Source organism: Plutella xylostella, chromosome 5 (genome assembly GCF_932276165.1).
Source record: "Plutella xylostella chromosome 5, ilPluXylo3.1, whole genome shotgun sequence".
Taxonomy (NCBI): Eukaryota; Metazoa; Arthropoda; class Insecta; order Lepidoptera; family Plutellidae; genus Plutella; species Plutella xylostella.
In genome coordinates, this window is record NC_063985.1 from 9,853,093 (window position 1) to 9,874,453 (window position 21,361).

The 21,361-nt window shown below is 38.1% G+C and overlaps 1 protein-coding gene across 1 annotated transcript in view; it reads right to left on the bottom strand.

Moving 5' to 3' along the window:
• Positions 1–318: 318 nt before the first annotated feature.
• LOC105394925 (lachesin) overlaps positions 319–21,361 on the bottom strand; it is a 46,203-nt gene continuing 25,160 nt past the window's right edge. The window contains exons 3-10 of the mRNA XM_038112438.2: positions 11,307–11,413; positions 10,261–10,446; positions 9,068–9,192; positions 7,972–8,039; positions 5,572–5,700; positions 3,419–3,538; positions 1,731–1,901; positions 319–1,227 (exon numbers count right to left, since the gene is read on the bottom strand). Coding sequence (XP_037968366.1) covers positions 956–1,227; positions 1,731–1,901; positions 3,419–3,538; positions 5,572–5,700; positions 7,972–8,039; positions 9,068–9,192; positions 10,261–10,446; positions 11,307–11,413 — 1,178 coding nt within the window. The 3' untranslated portion in view covers positions 319–955. The remainder of the gene's footprint in view (positions 1,228–1,730; positions 1,902–3,418; positions 3,539–5,571; positions 5,701–7,971; positions 8,040–9,067; positions 9,193–10,260; positions 10,447–11,306; positions 11,414–21,361) is intronic.

Sequence of the window (21,361 nt, forward strand, 5' to 3'; positions counted from 1 at the left end):
AGCTTAACATACAATTTAAATTGTAAGTATGTCTATTAAAGTCACAATTATATAGGTACAAGATTATTTACGTACATTGAACTCTAGTTACTCCTTCAAACTGAAATTAATTTCTAAGTATCAGAATATTGTTAATTTTCGGCATGTACCTATCTTGGCACAAAATAAAATTCATTTTTAAGGGACGCGTGATGTAGACATTTTTAAATAAATGGGGTTCACGGTTATAATTAGAGTAAGTGGCATCAAGTGCATGGTTAACAGTGCTAGGAAAATGGTAGTTATCCCCGTTTATATTTGTAAAGATAGGATTATTATTATATACTTAAATATCAAACACAACATCATTCTCATCTAGAATTACGGGAACTACTAGAGTTCAAAGTATGTCCATTTAAACATTACATAAAACGGAAACATATAAAATACTGTCTGTAAATATTCGCTTATAAATTAAACTATACATTTCGTTATTAAACCTAATTATTATCACGTTACATGCTGATTGAGTTGTAATAGCCTCGGTTGTTAATGGTCAGTGAAGTTATGGAAGAGGTAACATCGACGTCAGTTTAATTGCAATGAGTTTTAAAGAGATCCAACTAAAATTTTGGATTGTCGAAAGTCATAAATAAGAACTATCAAAAAATCATATAAGTACTAGGTTAAATTATAAACACCGTTACCTAAAGATAATAAGAAACATTTGCGTTGTTCAGAATCGGCTACAGTTTGTATTTCTTCAAAAATCAATAAAGTTAATAAAAAAAATGGCTGGAGCTTCATTTGAGTCCTGAAAAACGCATTAACTGAAAGTGATATTCTTACTTAGCATTAGGAGTGTGATTGGGCTGTGACGTCGATCGAAAACATTCGTGCGCCCTTCAGTCTCACGAAATGGACAATCAATAAAGAGTGGAAAACACGGAAATCCCGAACGAGGTCCTATTACAATTTAACAACGAAAACTATGGGTTAGAATTTGGATCGCGCGCAGTAACACAATGAATAGAGCCGTCGATGTCGGTATTCTGGATGCGTGGTTGGTACTGAGGACGACTATCTTGCCGTTGTTCGCGTACCACTTGTTGGCGCGATCGGGAACCCTGTTGTTCTTCTCATCCTTATCGTCGCCGGAATCTTCGTACAGTTCTGTGCCGTATTCGTCGTCCAGAATAGGCTTCTCGTCTGGATATTGGTACACGTGGCGATCGTTCCCAGGTATTTCTGCGAAATTATTGTTGCTAAGTTGCTTTATCCTGTTTAGAATATATTATCTGGGCTAACGTTCCTAAGTGTATTTTGGTTTAAAATTTGTTTAACAATGTCAAGATCCTAGAAATAGTAAATTTTCCATATTATTCTATTTAAAGTTATGTTGAAGTTGAGGAAGAATTAATAGGCATGTTGAATTTTACCCTACTTTATCATAAACATGAGGTGTGTTGTTAACACATCATATTTTTATCAGTATCGAGCTCTCAATTTATTGTTCTAAATGTACCTAAATACTTAGTAACTATTCTAAATGCATCAATGTTAAACTGACTATAAAAATTAAAAAATATTTTTACGAAGTTGTATTATTATTAGTCACTTTCCTAACTTTCCTTATTCCATATTTAAATTCTACTTTTAACGTGACATAAATTTCATATTTTGCTTTCAAGATCAGCTATTGAGCAAAATATCTCAATATCTTGAAAGCAAAATATGTTTTTTTGTCTTACCATAAAGTCTAATTTTGCTCTCGACGTCCCCGAGCGAGTTCTTGGCGACGCAGATGTAGCTGCCGAGGTCCTCGCGCCGGATGCTCTTGATGGTCATCGTCATCTCCGCCTCGAATGTGGACTTCTGCCGCACCGCCATCTCGTAGTGCTCCGACGGGATAATCAGCTCGCCTGTGGAACCAACCACACATCATCATCATCACGACCCGTCCCCACTGCTAGGGCACGGGAAGTGCGGCACCTCCGCCCCGACCATTTACGAACACCACCAACATACATATTATACATAACATGCTCACGACTGTAATTCCCGAAGAGGCAGTCAGAGGTGACTCGCGAGAGTCGCGAGTCACCCACTTTTTGTTGTTACAGGTTACGAGCCGTACCGCCGTTTTTGAATTAGTACAATAGGCACATCTATTAGATGTGCAGGTTTCCTCACTATATTTTCCTTCACCGTAAGAGCGATGGTATACATTGTACTTAAATGCTAAAGAACTCATTAGTACATGTCAGCGCCTGGATTCGAACACCCCATGTCTGGCTTGAGAAGCGGGCGCTTACCGGACTGAGCTACCACCGCTCATGTTACTGGAACAGCACCCACTTCAAAATTCAATATTAGCATCCCACACCGCCAAGCGACGAAGTTTTATGAAAAATGTAAAAACTTTCCGCAACCAACGTTTTATGGTTGTCTTATAATTTGTTTCGGGTTTTGAGTAAGTAGGCGAGTCCGTTGCGGTAAGTAGGTCGATCAAAGTCAATCAGGGGAAAGTTTGTGGCTTATGTAAAGGGCGGGAAAGTTGCTGCCCACAGAATGACAGTTCCGGAAAGACTACTTTAGGTAAGGGAAAGAAGTTTAGTGATTCTTCGCTCTTTGCCTTGGGAATGTTTACAAGGTTTATCGGGATGGCGTCACTCACATATTATACAGCTACTATCGAACTAATCTCTCGGTCGTTTGTTTTGGTTTGTTAAATTATTTTCAAATTGAGTTTGTAAAGGGCTTTGATGAATAAAGGTTAATTGGAGTTTCTGAAATTGTTACGGCATAATTCCCTTACCTAGCAATTTTGTACAACTACTATGGTATGAGGAAAGTTATTATATTTTGTGGAATTGGTAATCTTAATGAATATCGTTAATGGATTATTTGTTTTAGAAGTTGGTATTGATTTTATATTATAGTACATTCCATTTATAAATAGCTATGACGTGCGACTGTTGTGAAATTATAATGTCTAATAATGGTTGTATATTTATGTACATAAATAGGAACATACCCGTTAATGCTGGGCAATAGTTACTATATGTAGTTAAAGACTACAGTACATCAGTAAGTACACATTAATGTCCGCTTTCGGTCATGGCGAGATACAAATGGAAATGGTAATTGTCCTTTGACATGAGCTGTCTAATAATTTGCGGATTAACCAATCATGATGGCAAAACGGAACCTGTCAGAACTCCAGTGTTAGCGATACATAAAAATGTACAATAAGCCCCAGTTCAGACTGCATGAAATCTATACTATATCTCAATTTGCGGTAAACACGGAACATTGGAGGAATGTGCATAAACGAGTTTATCTTCGTTGATAAAGATTCTAGAGAGTTACTAAAGTTCATTCTTAAATGGATTTCCTCAAGTGAAAATCTGGGCCTTAGTATCCTTATTTCTCTTACCAGGATCCTTGACCCAGTAGTTGATGGACTTGGGCGAGGACTCGACGTAGCACTCCAGCGTGACGTCGGTGCCGAGCGGCGCGCCCACCAGCTGGTTGGGCACCTGGATCACCGGGTGGACTGCGGGAAACACAATACTATTTATTATGCGCTAAGGATGGACTATGGGACTACTTTGGCGTTGAGTTGAGTGCTTGTCATAACAAGGATCGCTAGGTGGACTGTGCGTACACACGCGTATTTTTTGTATTAATTTTAGTGTTGAAATTGTATCACGAGATGCAACGATGCAAGACGCTTCAGGCTGGTAATTTGAGTGAGTTTAACGTACGAAGCTTGTCTTGTCTTGTCATGTCGTACACGTACCTTTTGCAGTCTGTGCTACACACACAGGCAAGATGTTAGCTTTGTGCCTTTAAGTGGAAAATAATTTTAGTTGATTAAACAAGTCACCGTCTAAAAGGATCTAACTCTGTGTCTATTAAGTACTGTTTGTATGTAGGTAAGTATATCCTGCAGTGAAGTAAACATTTTAAATCGCGTGTATAAATCTCCTTTGGCAGTCATTTGTCCCAAAGGTCTTTTTGATGAGCCCCGCTCTGGGCAACTTATCATTAGGACAGCTTAAACGGTCATGAGCTGACAAAATGACTTAAGTCATTAGGATCGTGTTGTTTACCGATTTCAATTGTCACTTGGACTACGTACGTAATTGTAGTTTGAAGTTTGTTTGCTGTCGATAAGGCTTTTAGTACACAGTTTTAGGGCTGAATTTAGCTAGGCATAGTTATACAGCTGTTTCAATGATAGTGGAAAGTCCCATCAGGCTTACTGATTTCATTTTAATTAGGGCGGATGTTTTGAGTAGATTAACCATATGTTAACCAGTATTTTTCATTCAGATAAAGTTTCCGTGCATGAGTGAATTATTAACCATGCACATTCTTTTATGAATAAGTGGAATCTAATCTTTATAGTGGTCAAAAAATAATTATAAAGTAAGAGTTGCCTTGCATGGAATGCATGGGTAGTTTTTTATTTTAATTACGTTCCTAATAAATCTTAGTACCTATCTATAAAAGCTTTGTAAGATGACTTAGGCCATTTTGTTGTGACGCCAAATTTAGGATAGGAATACCTATAAACACCCTGTATAAAGTGGAACAATTGTAGCATTTCACCGCTATCTACATAATAATATAAAATAAAAATAGGTCTGTAGCGAGACTTCAGCGCGGAATTAATTAAAACAAAATAACCGGAGCTGCATAAGGCACCGTTCCTCCTTTTTTAATGGCGAACCCTAAAAACAATTAACCGGACAGTTACAGAGGGTTCCGAGAAATGAATGAAAACTAAAATACAATGCTTTTAACGATTATTTCTTTGGGTAAATCCCATTCTCTCTTAAATGTACGGTGAATGGCGCTATAAGAGTCTATTTGTGTGTCTGCTTCTAGCAGTGTGAAGTGGACATTACTTCATTACTTTTTCTCAACAGAATGAAGAAAAGAATACACACACACAGTCACACAGGTCAAGTGAAATGTAAGCAAATAATTTTTCAGCTCTAACTTAGGTCGATTAGCCAAATTATTTAGCTGTGGTTGTACTGAAATTCTATTCTGGTGTCGATAGTAAATAATTATCAGTCTGGACTTTAATATCGATAATAAGCTATTCACTATCAAACTATCTGTCCACTACATTAATTATGTTAGCTGAAACTAATTTTGAAACAGCTCATTCGTAAAAAAAATATGTTTCCTGTGTTTTGGTAAACGTCCTAAAACACACTTTCCCATTCAACGAAATATTCTGTGAGCTAACACGATACCCGTTTTCTAAACTACGTGATATATTTACAGTGACCTGTAATTCCCGACGACTTGGTCATAAACTACAGGCACTATACCTTCAGTCAGACGGCAGTCTGACATCAGGGATCCATGGAGCAGTGGATCTAGCCGCTGCAGCATATAGCCACAGTACTCACAACGAGAGTCGCATCGGGGTGGAGAGACCCCTCCTTGATGTCCTGACAGGTGCCGGAGAAGTTGATGGCACGCTCACTTCATCCGGAGCACTCGTGTGTGAGCTAACTGTTTACATTATGTCAATCATGTAAATCCAAGTTTTAAAAAGATGCTCACAATGCACGCTGATGTGTATCCTCTTGCTGACGGTGGGCGGGACTCCGTTGCCGGCGATGCAGAGGTACGTGCCCATCTCTGAACGGGATATCTTGCTGAGCTTCAACACCTCGCCTTGATATGTCAGTACTGTTGACAGAAAAGGTGTTGGTTAAATGAGACTGATGGATAGGTATGCTGTGGTATGTCGCAAAAAAGGTAAAGTAAGGGGGTGATTCGAGGGGCCATTCGCAGCAACTTTTGGAAATTTTCGTAAAGAAATAGCTTCTCCATAGAAAATATGTTGGTCACGTGACTTTTTACTATCGGTACCTAGTAGACATGTTTATAAATACGTAGTAGATTTGTTTACACTCACGGGCAATGAAAAAGTTCCACTCACAAAATGCCGACACCAAACGACCCCAATTTATTCAAACATTTCATTTTAGGTATGAACAAAATATTACTGTTTTTAGATGGTGACATCCTGATGCTCTGATAAATGTACTTCAATGTTACAGAAGGCGTCATCATTAAGCCAGTCTTTTCAGTTTAAGAGTAATTTGGTGCTTTTCTCAGTGGAACTTGGTGGCCTTTTCATTGCCCGTGAGTGTATTATGTGCATAACTAAATATTGCAAAAAGAATGAGCAAATCCAAGGCCGATAAAGAATGTATTTGGGGTCGGATTTTGAATGACATCGGTCGGAAATTGAACTCGGGTCCTTTAGCGCAAGACGCAGGCTTTTTTTAAGTAGGTACAATTAAGCATATGTGTTGGTTATCTCTACCACTTACCATAAAGAATACTCCGCTACGTATTTCTTGACACTGACAATAACTATCATATTTCTAGACTCAGTAGGTACTTAAATCAATTCCTGTGATCCATCCATACAGACTGTCTATATACTGTATGATACAGTATACCTTCTATTATTTACCTTTAGTAAATATCAAACTTAATGAGTTATTGCGTACCTATATTATATTTCGAAATAACATAAACTGTAAATGGATTGTTTGCCCAACAGAAACAAACAATGCTTGTAAATAAATATTTCTCTCAAGTTTCATACTGATATTTTGTTCGTTAACTGATACGGCCTTTATTACGAGATAGCAGGCAGTTCAAATATTTTTGTTATTTATATTATAATAGATGTTTTATAAAGGTACAATAATATTGTTCTATTAATTACCAATTTATTTTCGCAATATTTAAATTTTTGTACATTTGGTAACCATAAACATTTGCACCATTATCTCTCCTTTTCGTAGTATTATAATAAGTACGTGGACAGGCAACTCAAGCAAGACACATGTAGGGACAACGTAAGTATTGTGCCAGTGAAGTGTATTACCTTGAATAAAGTTTGGCGTCCGCGATATAATTCAATGGCCGTCCACACGGAACAATACGCCTGGGGGTCTATTTAAGCGCAGAACTACTAATTACCCGACAAACTTTGAACAATAGTGGAAGCGAATCTCGTCGCGAACAAGAATAGTCCCCTCATTGTTGCACACAAATGCGGTCATATAACCGCGGGTATTATTCCACATTAATTCGAAAAAACAATGCCGTCCTTGCTCGAAAAATAAAGCAAGAAAAATTAATATTTCTGCCAGAGATGCGGCCGCGTCGACTTAAAAGTCAATCTTCAGCTGCTAGCTTTTTAATTGTTTTCAGGAAGACGCAACTTACTGCTGCGATGCAACTTTTCTACGATGAATAAGGAAGTATGAAGTAACGCTATATGTTAGCATTCGCATTCTGAACTATTTAAATTTCAATATTACGTAGGTACGTAACTATATTCTTTCACAGAAAACGAGCTGATTAAATATTCTGGAACACTCTCTCGTACACTTTTTGTACGAGGAGTTTTATACTGCCTGCCTTTATAATGTTTTTACTAATGAGCTTCATTTGGCACTAAAATAGTGGAATAGGCAGTAAGTCCACCAGCGCACTCCTACATCTTAATTTCAGCTGTCAGAGCGTGTGATAAATGTTGTGATTTTTATCCGAGTCACTTTAAAAGACTTTCATTTGTTTTAACTTCTGGAAAGCTATATTTTATTTTGAATAACCTACTACTACCTTATGTGTTTTAGATTAAAATGTTGTTATGCATCATACTATACTGTATAGTATAATGGTAGTGTAAACCTCTAAAGAAATACCTTAACTAGCAAGTACCCTATCCTTACCCAAAAGCCTTAGAGGGCATCTGTCAATATCTGCGGCCCTACCAACCTTACACCTAGGTCAATCGTAAACCGAAACTTCAGAATCGGCCTCGTACCATGTAAATTACATATACTTATGGTGTCAGGTAGAGTAAGTGAGGTGAGTAATCATGATATTTAGTAGGATCCACTTCAAAAAGCCTAGGTAATTTACCAAACGTACCTTTATTCTTAGATCCCGTATGGTCCCTCACCACGATGTCCTGTCCGTCTTCCCGCTTCCACATCACCCTGGCGAAAGAAGAATTAGTTAATTTATGGATTCAAAAAAGTCTTAAACTCATAGTCAAATAAACATAAATAAATATGTGTAACTTAGCAAAACTACTCTTTATTGCGTACCGCATTTGCGTACCGCAATCTCTAGATATTATTAAGATTGCTGTGTTAAACGAACTATTCAAAGTAATAATTTGAGAGCTTGGTAGAGCTTTAATCAAACCAACTTTGAGCCTTATGTACTGTGCATCTACAGGGTGAAATTAAATCAATGAACTATCCAATGGAAGCCGGTATGACAATATTGACCTGCGCTTAGTTTAATTGTAGAACATGATGATGCTAGACAGTGAAGCTGCTGTTATTAATTATAATTTTTCTATAAAAATATATTTTTACGGTGTATTGAATTATTATAATATTAAAAATCTAAAATTTTAAGTAATAAATGAGACGGTATGAAATGGCAGCCTCACTGATCGAAGCAATCTCTATCAGACAACCTTTGGAAGCAATAAAAAGTAATAAACTCGCGAGCAATGAACAAGTTCTAGTAACATACACTCGTAGCACCAATTTACTCGTAAACAGAAAAAACCTGTCTGCAACATTGAGACATTAGATTTAACAGTGCATCAGAATATTACCAACTACAAAGCAAATATTTTGTTTATATAGAGCTTTTTCATTGCGCGTGAGCGTATATTTTTGTTTCATGAGGACTGTCCTTTCCTTTTACCATATTTTCGTATCATAATGTCATCTCACCTATCCTGTTGTAGTATCGTTTAAGAATGATGTGGATACCTATAATGAGGCATACATATCAGTATTTTATAATAAGAAATACCTACCTTTGTATTGTTTTATATGTATGATGTTGGTGTTGCTTAATAAATAAATAAATTTACCCCCTTATTCATAAAAAAGTTACTGGACGGATTAGCTATTGCACTGTACAGGGGTACTGTAGAGGGACAGAACAGTTCAATAGTTAATCCGTTCAGTAACTTTTTTATGAATAAGGGGGTAAGTCTCACCTAGGTGGAGGGATGCCCCGGGCGCGGCACGCCACGCGCGCGGTACCGCCCTCCGGCACCATGGTGTCGCCGGACGTCTCCTCCGGGATGAAATCCGGCGGGATCACCACCTCCAGGTACCCCATCTGAGATAGAGAGAGGATTAGAGAGAGAGATATATACTGGTGCTGACAGGAGCGGCACTGAGAGGAATGGGGAGATTGGAGAGAGATGGTTATGTTGGGGATCACTACCTTCAGGTACCCCATTTGGGGAGAGAGAGAGGGGAGATTAGAGAGATATATATATACTTGTGCTGAAAGGTATCGCAATAAGAGTAGTGCGGTGATTAGAGAGAGATGCTTATGGTGGGGATCACCACCTCCAGGTACCCCATCTGAGAGAGAGAGAGAGAGAGGGGGTTAGGGAGAGATATACATATACCTACTTGTGCCTACAGTGAAGTTACTACCACCGAAGTAATAAAAAATATTTACGGATTGTTAATTGCTAATGTTTGGTGGTGGTACGGTATCTGGTACTGGTGGAGATTAGAGATAGATGGAGATGGTTATGGTGAGGTGCACGAAGGATTCGAAGGAATGTTAAAGGAAGAGTGGCCTATATCAGCTTTATTGTCAAATCAAGGCAATTTGTTACCACCCAAGGTTCAATGTGGCCACAGATTTACAACAACCTAATACTATTAGAATTAATAATTACTAATATACTATTAGAATTAGGTAGGTAGTTAACATTTTTGCTGAATACCTAGTATTTAGAATTCCAGCAAAATATGCAATCACAAATATGTCAGATGTGTAACATGACGGGCAGTACTACCGAAAAATGGGTAATAACGAAATAGTGCGAGGATTTCGGTATTTTTAATATTGAACAACAAAATATTCTAAATACGTAGACTAGTCTGTTTAATGCGACGACGCATTCAGCGTTTAAAACTAAAAGTAAAAAGATACATCGGAAATGGTCCATACGAGTAGAATGGTCCATTCTTCAGAATATATTTAAGATTAAAGTTTTTTTTGACTTTACTCTATATTCATAATTATAACTGTTTCCGTTTGCAGATGGGAAGTGCATAAGAAAGTAATACGTTTATCTAAAATGGTCTGAATTTATATGGCAAACTGCCTTTGCTAATCCTACCATAGTTTCTATATATTACATACAATGCTTAAAAGCAATCTTACCTGGCTCTTCATAGGGTCCGTATTAATCTGGCACATGTACTGGCCCCGGTCTTCTTCCTGAACGCTCTTGATGTGCAGGTACCAGGTGGAGTGGTCGCTGTGAGAGACCGACACCCGCGGGTTGTGAGTGATCACATGTTCGTGAATCGCTTGGATCGCCTTCGTGTCCGCCTTCACCCAGCCTACCTGTTGTGCACGGGAATTTGGACTGTATTAGCGTATGTTATTTTTTTTAAAGCGTGAATCAGAGATGACGTTTTGGCGAGTATAGATGAGGATTGTAGACATTGTAGTACGGTATTCAATTTTATATACAGGGTGTTGCAAAATTGGTATACTAAGCCGAAACCTACATGTGCAGCATGGTATATCTAAGCCCGAAACTGAAATCAGAATTTGGAAATTCGCGAAAATAATATTTAATTTTCCGTAGTAAAAAGTCACGTGACCAACAAAGTTTCTATGGAAAATGTAATTTTTTTTCGCGAATTTTCAAATTCTGATTTCAGTTTCGGGCTTAGATATACCATGCTGCACATGTAGGTTTCGGCTTGGTATACCCTTTTTGCAACACCCTGTATATAATAAGCAAAAAATACAAAGTAAAAACATGTAATGCGTTAAATTTAAACTTTTCATGATTCAATGGGCTTAAAATATTTAAATTTTATACAAGTACATTCATAGTCTCCCACTCGACAGCTGACTATCGCGTACCCGACCGATGTAGGTACATAGCAGAGCAGATATAGGTAACTTTAGAAAAATATAGTGGAGTGAATGCATTACACTCGCGTGCAATGAAAAAGTTCCCCTTATCCCATATGGACACTGGACAGTCAATGGCAGGTACGTTTTTATTGCTGCCTTCGGCTTAGCAGTCAGTGCCAGTTTCAATAACCCTATCTCTATCTACCTATCACTGGTAGTTATTTTCATACTATTATGACACAATTAAAGTTACAAACTGTAAAATACGATGAAAGTAACTACCAGTCATCGGTAGATAGAGTTATTGAAACTGGCAGTAAGAGGTCGTGACTTACCCTATAGTTTCCGAGGTTGGTGACAATACACTTGAAAGTGGCGTCGCGGCCGAGAGGCACCGTCAGGTTGGTGATCGGCTCACCGAACTCTGGCGCTTCTACCCCGCCTGCGGACAACATAGGTGCATCATTAGTTATTAGGTTGCCTGGAAGAAATAGTTTTTAGCGATAAGGCCACATATTTTATGATAATCTAGTTCTATGACCGAATGTTATGTTAAGAATATTCTTATTTACAATAAAGCTACACTACTGCTGTAGCCCAAACTCTCTAAAACCTGCAAAATATGTCCGATATAAATTAACATAAAACTTTCTAGAAGTTTTCAACTCAAACGTGAAAAGTAATTAATATTTTGAACATGTAGCATCCATCAGTTAATTTGTACCGTATATACGTATACATGAATGTAGATATAAATATATGTAGATTGTACATATAAATGCTCGTCGAAAGTTGTGCCTCGATGCAACGGTTTAAATTAAATAATACCTGTCCTGTGAATATATATGGATAAAGTTTGGTGGGATAACGAATTTAAAGTTGTGTTTCCGAAACATGCCACTAACTAAGGGCTATTCACGTACCGAACAGTACCACTGCCGCTGACCGGATTTTAACAAGTCATGGTGCCGCGCCAGTGGAAACTTTCTCTGTTTGTCTACCTACGAGTTTACAATACATACAGTAACTATCATTGTTTTCATTCTGGCAATTCAGTGATCCAAAGCGAACTTATATTATTATAATAGAGGTTTCCATATATTATTAATATCGTTGTTTTCTGGAAGAGACTCGACGGATCCAATTCTCAAGCTACTTTCTAAGCATCCATTGTGTATTGGTCACCGTTGGATCAATAATTTGTACTTATATAAATAACGGGGCTCTAGATGTGAATTGATCAAGGCTATCTCCGTTCTGCCTGCCATTATACACAATCTGCCGGCCAAAGAGATTATGACAATATACCTAGTTGTTGTTTTTCGATCTTAGACGTGTCCCATATCCTACGGTGGACTGATCACGAGCGATATAATATTATGTCAATAATAAATTTCATTTTTGTTTTATCAAAAACATTTTATTTAACAACTTTATCAATTAAACGAGATACCAGGAACGAGCTACTAAAGCTCTTTTTACTAACTTCAACATTTCAATCCCTAATTATTTCCAAGAAACAAGCTAATCCGAAACGTAATTCCCGGAAAACGAACAACAATTTTCGGATGCCGTAAAAACACCGTCGATATCAAGTCGCTCAAGTTATAACGTCTCTCTTAGCTAGACAGTCAAAGTTTCGCTTGTAGAAGGTACGACGATACCAATACTTCCGAGAACAGTCGCAAGTGGTCCCAGCGGATGCACTGCAGGAATAGTTCTCAAGACAGCGTTTAAACTCCGCACCAAGTAGAATGATGGGCGTGAAGTTAGTTTTAGCGCAGATAGTTTGTGGGTCGTGTGGCCGGCTTATCGCGGGGAAGTTTGCCGCGCGATGCGATACTGTCAGAGAGTGATGTCAGCGGTGTCGCGCTCACACCTCACAAGTGTCAGCTAGCGGAGCGCGGGGACGTTATTATTCCGAGGTCACACATAATTTCTTGCAACAACATTCGGTAGTTGATGCACTTAATCTTGTCAACTTTTGTATGTTAGGGGTTTCAAAAGTGATATTAAAAGCCTTGAGCTATAGGAGTCACATAAGTGGAATTTGCGATAAAATTTTGTATCGTATGACTTTTGAAAGTAACTATATTGTACCATCTCTTTGGAAACACTCTGTAGATTGTAAGAATATTGTTGCAGCATAGACACTCATATACTTCAAGAAGAGCAAGTCAAAACTACCATTCCCTGCGGCTACTACACGGGTTCGTTATCGACGTCGATTTACTCGTTTAATGCGCGTTTAAAAGCGCCGTAGGTATTTATCGAATTTAATGAATCTTATACAATATAGTATATATATGAAGTTAATGTACCTACGTCGATAACGAACCCGTGTAAACATACAGGCTAATTAAGAATTACTAGCGTGGGGGACTAGGCCTAAACCCCTTCCTTCATTGGAAGGAGATCCGTGCCCCAGCAGAGGGGACATAATGGGTCATGGTTAAAAAAATAGCGTGTAGCAGAGTTATTGAATCATTGAAAGACAAATAAATGAAATCACATTAATTTGTAAGTTACGGACTATCTCGTTGTATTAAACGTACCAATTGAAAAGCAAAAAAGAAACATTTATTTGACACACTGAAGAATAAAAAGAGAAACAAGAAATAAATAAATAATAAATAAATATGTGGGGACATCTCACACACGGCTATCCGACCCCAAGCTAGGCAGAACCTGTGTTATGGGTGTCGGACAGCTGATATATCTACACAAATACATAGATAGATAGATACTAAATATAAATATCAACACCCAAGACCCGAGTACAAATATCTGTATTTAAAAAAATATCTGCCCCAGCCGGGAATCGAACCCGGGACCTTCGGCATAGCAGTCAGGGCCACTAACCACTACGCCATTCCACCGTCAATAAATAAAAAGAATACTACAAAAAAAACAAGAAAATAATACAATACAATACATCGCAATACAATACAATACAAACAGCTCTCAATTGCATAACAGCTCTCATTCGTTCGGTTTTGTCAAGCTAGAGTGACCTTTCAGGACTAGGTAAGTATGAGTCTTTTGTCCGAAATGTACTACTTACAATCAACATGTTAAGTATCTCTACTGATCTTATCTGTGCTGTGTCGTAAGCATTGTTCCATAGCTCGAAATGCTACCAAAACTTGGAGCACTCTCTTGCATAATTTTAAAGCTTCAAGTTGCTACTTCGTCGCGTCGCCGTTGACTGATTGTGTAATTGCATAGAAATATAATTTAGTTCCAGTCTTTATTTTAAGTTAAATTGTTTGCAAGGTGGGTGGTAATTTATTACGTTTTTTGTGATAAAAAATAAGAAAAACCGTAAATGATTCCTAATATTAACAGAATAATATTTAGGGTTTTGAAAAGGGTATATTAAGCCGAAGGTTTTTCAATTCACGCAGGATAGAATCACAGGAATATAGAATAATTATGTAAAATGTATCTCTATCCGCGAAAGCTTAGTTGATGCCAGTCCTTGCTGTACTCCGTTTTGACATAGGTAGATAAACTTTACTAATAATACCTTTATCGGGACTCGCGCTAAAAAACACGCCGATATGATTGGTGGAACGCACGTTAAACGAATTTAACGGATCCGTGCCGCGGGACCTGAGATATTTCAGATAAATTTCATTACGTATCAACATATTTTTATTTTAAATCACGCAAACTAACATTCGATTAGGTAGGCAGAAATTTTATGATCTGTAAATAAACTTTTCTTAAGTTTTATCAATAACAGACTGGTAAAGTAATTAGAAACAAAATTATTACTTTGATTGACATACCTAACATTAAATTCATAATAATTATATCGGTGTTTCATTTCCAAAATACCTATAAAGTCATTTAATTAAAATAAATTACAAGCTGGTTTAAGGTACCTACCGTAAATACATTATATCAAATTCATTTTACGAATAATTAACGGATAGCTATAATTATACAGGGTGTTGTGTATGTATTGGAAACTGGATAATTTGTATGTTTTATTGCATTCAGTAGAAAGATACATCTCGAATCTATGTAACATACGTCTTAAAGTACCTATTAATTTAGATAAATAACGGTAAGATTCTCAAGCTAAAACTTTTGATACAATTTCAATGAAAGCAGCTGGCTTTAAGCTGTTATAACATTCTACATTAATTTATATTGCTTCAAAAGTTTCGTATTCTAATGAGATTCCGCATATCTTGTTAAGACCTGGTGTAGTATTTTGTTAATGATTAAACTTCTTCTATGGCGCGGTTAACCTTCAAACTAAAAAGAGGGGAATTATAATGTGTGGCTACGAGTACCTGCCGTACTCCTAACCTAACTTATAAATGGGTATATACAGTGAGTCCTTCGTAGGTCTCGAAAAAAATATCTACCTACTCCCCATACACAGTGTCACGTAAACAACCATTTTTTGTATGGAGAAGCATCTTTTTTTTGTTATATCTTAAGGTCATTATAACAAAAGTTGTTCAGAATGAAGAGCTCTGTAACATACTTACGGATATGCACCTACGAAAGACTCACTCTGTATAATTATAAGAAAATAACTTCCATGGCTTTTAACCTAGAGAGTAAGAAACAAAATCCTTGCACTTTACGGTTTAACTTACTGGAAATGTCCTTCTTGGCTTCGAAGCAATATTTCTTCACCAAAGATGTAGCAGGTGGGGTTAGAATGCATTCACAATACCCTGTCCTCTAGTACCGACTGAAGTAGACTCTATGAACATGACACTATGGACATTGTCTATCTGGATTCAGAGGACATGGTCACTGAATAATGGCAGTAGCTAGAGAACAAGATTTGACTTTTTGTCACTTTTATGACTTGGAGAATGGAAACGGTTGGTCAAACCCCGGAGTCCGCGCGTTGTTATATGGGTAAAACATTCATTGCCTTTAAAAAAATGTTGTCTATATTATACGGTATGTTTTTATACAAGATTTTCCGTGTGCGTCCCATAATATCACCTTTAAAGGGTTTCCATGTGAAGTTCTGGATAGCAAGTTTCTTGTGCCACTCGGGGACAATAAAGCAATTAAAAAGTATAAGCATCTTAGAAAGCGATCAGTAGTTAATGTAATAAAATCGTGTTGTGACAAATATAGTAGGTATCTGCTGTTTTCACAAGAGCTTAGTACAATTATTTAGTTTCCAAATATATTTTTTATTGGATAAGTTCAAAACTACTAATATCATAAAAATATAAAATCCCTACCCTGTAACAGCCACTACAGCTGCATAACGACATGGTGGTGGAGGCTGTAAAACAGCTATTTTGCTACGAAGCGGTCACCATAATGTCACAGGCTGTTACATAGTAAAACGTTCGTTCACAAAAGATTGTGCTCACAACAGTTGTAACACAATATTTTTAGTGTTTTTTGGATGATAGCACCTTTTCAGTTCCTACCCAAATATGAAATATATTTTAGAGTATGTTTCCCTTATTATAAAATGACGACTAACAAGTCTAAAAACATACCACTCCGCTAGCCCCGATAGCTGGTGGACAGGCAGCAGGCCAGCTCTTAACCAGAACTATGTTTAGTCTACGTTTACAATAACTGGCAGTGGTTTTTAGAAACGTAATACCATACAATAAATGATAAATTTAATTTATAGGTGTGGGCTTCAGCCATGATCCGTCCCGTAAGTAAAATACGGTCTCGAGCTAATTGCAGCTGATGATTCGCTTGTTTAATTCAAATTGAAACAAAATGAAAGTTCCGCCGGTGGCCATTTATCACGGCCCGCGCTGCAGTTTGCTTTTATTAATATTTCCACAGAGATTCCCAGCTTTATTAGTAAACAGCCGTCATACGGCTGATAAATTATTTATGTGGTTAACGCCGTTTTATTTTTCATCTTATGTTTCGAGTTTCAACTAAAGCTGTTATTCATTCTGATATTCGTTGCAGCTGGCTAGTGGTAGTTATAAGTAGGTACCACGCGCAATACAGGCGTGCAGTGCTAGTAACTTTTTGTTTTCTATTGTTATTAATTTAAGATGTTCTTGTGAATTTAGAATTATCTTTTCTACGGTGAAACCTTTTTTTCAGGATACGTGTGTAATTTTATTCAACGGCAAATAATCACAATCACGATCATAAAATCAGAAAAGAAGCTTGTTTGATTAGCTAATTACAAAAAGGGAACCAGTTCACAACTGTTTGTGATGGGATATCGGTACTCATGTATGAATTTAAAATACTTCGCTTAGAAATTCTGTATTAAATGTTAAAAACTTTACCAAATTTGTATCCCTGAACTTTTATCCTTATGTTTTTATTGAGTAAGGAGTTAGTTAATCAATCACATTCATATCAGAATACTATAGCAAATAATCCAATCACAGTGTAAGTTTTTTCATGGTTTTCAATTCAAAATATCACAATTACTCGTATAGTCAAGTAATAGTTAGGTACTTATAATTTCCTATTGAAAAAATTCAGAGCGTGCTAGACGCCTGTGCTGACGCTTAGCGGGTGCGTGTCTTCTGAACACGGCCTTAAAAAAGAAAAGACGCAAAATTTTAAAAAAATACAGCCCTGGGTGTATTTGATCTCGTGAGAAGAGACGTGAATATTCTTGAGTGTTTATATTAAATTTAGGCGCGTTTCTTGCGTTTCGTGGGCAGAATGCTCAGATAAAGAGAGCCGCACGTACGACTCAGTGATATCACGTCGCCGGCTCATCAGCGACGGCACGTGACGATTTCAACACAAACAGATTTCACACAAAGACCACTTACAAGTGGCCTCCACCTCCTTAAGCCGGCGGCCGTTTACTATTTACGAGACAACAGGCGCGGAGAGCGACGGGGGTCAAATTAAATTGGCAATCTTGTACGCAAAAGAGCGGCGCGGTTCTGCAAAAGTTTCCTGCAGACTAACTTTATTAGGCCATTAGGAGTTTGCGTGAATGGAATCGCGCTTTTTGCGGCTATATCTTGACATCTGTATCGAGGACGCAACTTTTTATCTATCTTGTGCAAATTTTTATGTTGCTTTCGTTTTCTGCAATTAATATTATTTTTTATAATACCTACTTAATTGCTTTTTATGTTTTGCAAAGATTAACACGTCCGTGCATGTATCTAATCATAAATTATGTCATAATTTTAATTTATAATTCTCTCCGCGTTCATTAAACTGGTATTGTTGATCGTGATCAACACAATATTTCAAGTTATAAGAAGAAAATTTGATCAGGATGGCCCACTGAGAAACTCATATTCGGTTTACTATACCATTGTGACAACTCCCTGTACAAATAAACACAAATATTGATATTATTATGTACTTCATTTAGAACTCAGTAAAATAAATATGGCGTATATTAGCAGCGCACGACTGAAGCAGACGAAAGCTAATGAATAATTAAACACCACAAATTCACTTGCCTACACCAGGAGGTAAGTTATCGCTTCTGAAACCTATAGAAAAAAACTTATTATATATTACCTATATGGTATGAGCTTCATCAAATTCAAATAAAATATAGATTTTAAAAAGGTTTTCCAAACTTTTATATCCAACTGCATTATCTGATGACAAAATTATTGACGGTCGAATGGCGTAGTGGTTAGTGGCCCTGACTGCTATGCCGAAGGTCCCGGGTTCGATTCCCGGCTGGGGCAGATATTTGTTTAAAGACAAATATTTGTACTCAGGTCTTGGGTGTTGATATTTATATTTAATATGTATCTATCTATGTATTTGTGTAGATATTTCAGCTGTCCAATACCCATAACACAGGCTCTGCCTAGCTTGGGGTCGGATGGCCGTGTGTGAGATGTCCCTACATATTATTATTATTATGTTGTGTCGTTACCGTCTCGGGACCATGGGGTCCCGGGCATTTGGAAGGCTTGCATGGGGCCGAAGCCCTCACGTAGAGGCCCGTTTGACAACATTAATCTATATGAAATGTGACACCAACCGACGATTTTCCCTGTGTAAACTATAGAAGTAAACCCAAGGAAAACCCCCGGTTAGTGCAGGACTATTGTAGGATATGGAGAAAACTAATACAGGGTTATGGAATGGGGTGCTAAATGGACTGGGTAACTGGGACTATGGAAGGACTATGGCCCCTGCCTGACCTATATGTTTCACACACGGATAAAAAGGCAGGGGGTGACTCGCACACACATTAAATGGGCCCCCCAAAACAGTCGCTAGCACATTACAGTGACGTAGCAACAAGAGGACAACATGGCATGAGGTGCTAAGGAAGCAGAGGTATTCCACGGCTCTCAGGACAATCGCGTTATCGGTCAAGATCCCTACAAGCACCTTACTGGGTAATACATCCTTCCTCGAGCATTTCTGCTCTAGCGGTACACCACTCAAGCCAGCCAATGAAGGCAAGCAAGAGGTGGGAGATCCTGTTCCTCTTCAGTGTTCACTCTGGACAGCCAATAAAGGCAAGCCAGAGATGAGGAACAGGGGTTCTCCCCGGCATCGGGTGGGTTGGGTCGCTAATGCCCAACAGCTCGCCACAAGCTGCCCTGCCGCTTTATTATTATTATTATTATGTTGTTGTTTTTCCATCTCGGGACCATGGGGTCCCGGACATTTGGAAGGCGTGCATGGGGCCGAAACCAACATGTAGAGGCCTTTTTGACAACATTAATCTATATGAAATGTGACACTAACCGACGCTTTTCCCTGTGAAAACTATAGAAGTAAACCCAAGGAAAACCCCCGGTTAGTGCAAGACTATTTTAGGATATGGAGAAAACTAATACAGGGTTATGGAGTGGGGTGCTAAATGGACTGGGTAACTGGGACTATGGAAGGACTATGGCCCCTGCCTGACCTATATGTTTCACACATGGATAAAAAGGCAGGGGGTAACTCGCACACACATTAAATGGGCCCCCCAAAACAGTCGCTAGCACATTACAGTGACGTAGCAACAAGGGGGCAACATGGCATGAGGTGCTGAGGATGGAGAGGTATACCAAGGCTCTCAGAGCAATCGCGGATGCCGGTCAAGACCCCTACAAGCACTTACTGGATATACTTCCTTCATCCGAGCATATCTGCTCTAGCGGTACACCACTCAAGCCAGCCAATGAAGGCAAGCAAGAGGTGGGAGATCCTGTTCCTCGTCAGTGTTCACTCTGGACAACCAATAAAGGCAAGCCAGAGATGAGGAACAGGGGTTCTCCCCGGCATCGGGTGGGTGGGGTCGCTAATGCCCAACAGCTCGCCACAAGCTGCCCTGCCGCTTTATTATTTTTATTATTATGACATGTCACATAGAGATTTATAGATGAGTTGAAAATTTCGACAACTTTTCGTTTTTATAATGGGTATTGTTTAAAGTTGCTTTTTTAAATTACCTACAATTCTGACATCCGGACATGGCTAAAATATTCCTGACCTGTTTATTGCACTGTCTGTAAATTCATATCTAGGAGCTAAATGGATTTTTCCTGTTTTCTGTTCAGTTAAATATCTCTGGACAGTAAAGTTCTTTAAGCACAGCTTTTAATAGCATCCCATCAGATTTCTGGGAATATGATGTATTGATAAGTATTTTTTTTGTAATTATCTAAATTATATACCGTTGCAAGAAAACTCTTTAGAATAAAAAAAAAAAAAACACGCACTCATGCCTTGTACTAATGTACTCCCTTGCGGGGTAGGCAGAGGTGCATTGCTGCACCCACTTTTCGCCAGAGTGTTATGTTAGTCCCAATGTAATAGGGGGCGGGCCTATTGCCATTTTACGGGCACATCCAAGACCCGAGAACAAATATCTGTGTTTAAACAAATATCTGCCCCAGCCGGGAATCGAACCCGGGACCATCGGCTCAGTAGTCAGGGTCACTAACCACTACGCCATTCGGTCGTCTCTTTAGAATAATAAAAATAAAAATTATAATAAGTTCATACGTAACGTGCCCTAGAACTCTTTACTATTCTTCTCGTACGTTACCTATTTCTTACAAATTTCCGAATCTAAATATCGTATTTTACCAAGTAAGAGTAACCCCCTGACCTACCTATCAGACATTTAATTATCTTAACTCACTTGACCACTTCCTAAACACCAAATTATAGCCTAATTTCTCACTTGAGTAAATCTAGCTAAGCATGTAAAATTGTACATAAGTCATCAGCTACAATTCAACCAATCACAACGCTACATTCAATACAAAAGTTGCACTTATCTTTAAAACTCTCAAGTGCGCAACTGGGCATGAATCAGCCACCGGCATAAATTACTCGTATTCGTATATCGCTATTTAATGAAATGCAAGTTGTTGACGTCTCTTTGCGAATGGGATTTCTAGCTGTCACGGCGTTCGCGTAGCACGTCGGTTGTACGTCAAACTTGGAGTTACGAGCCGTTGCATTGTTG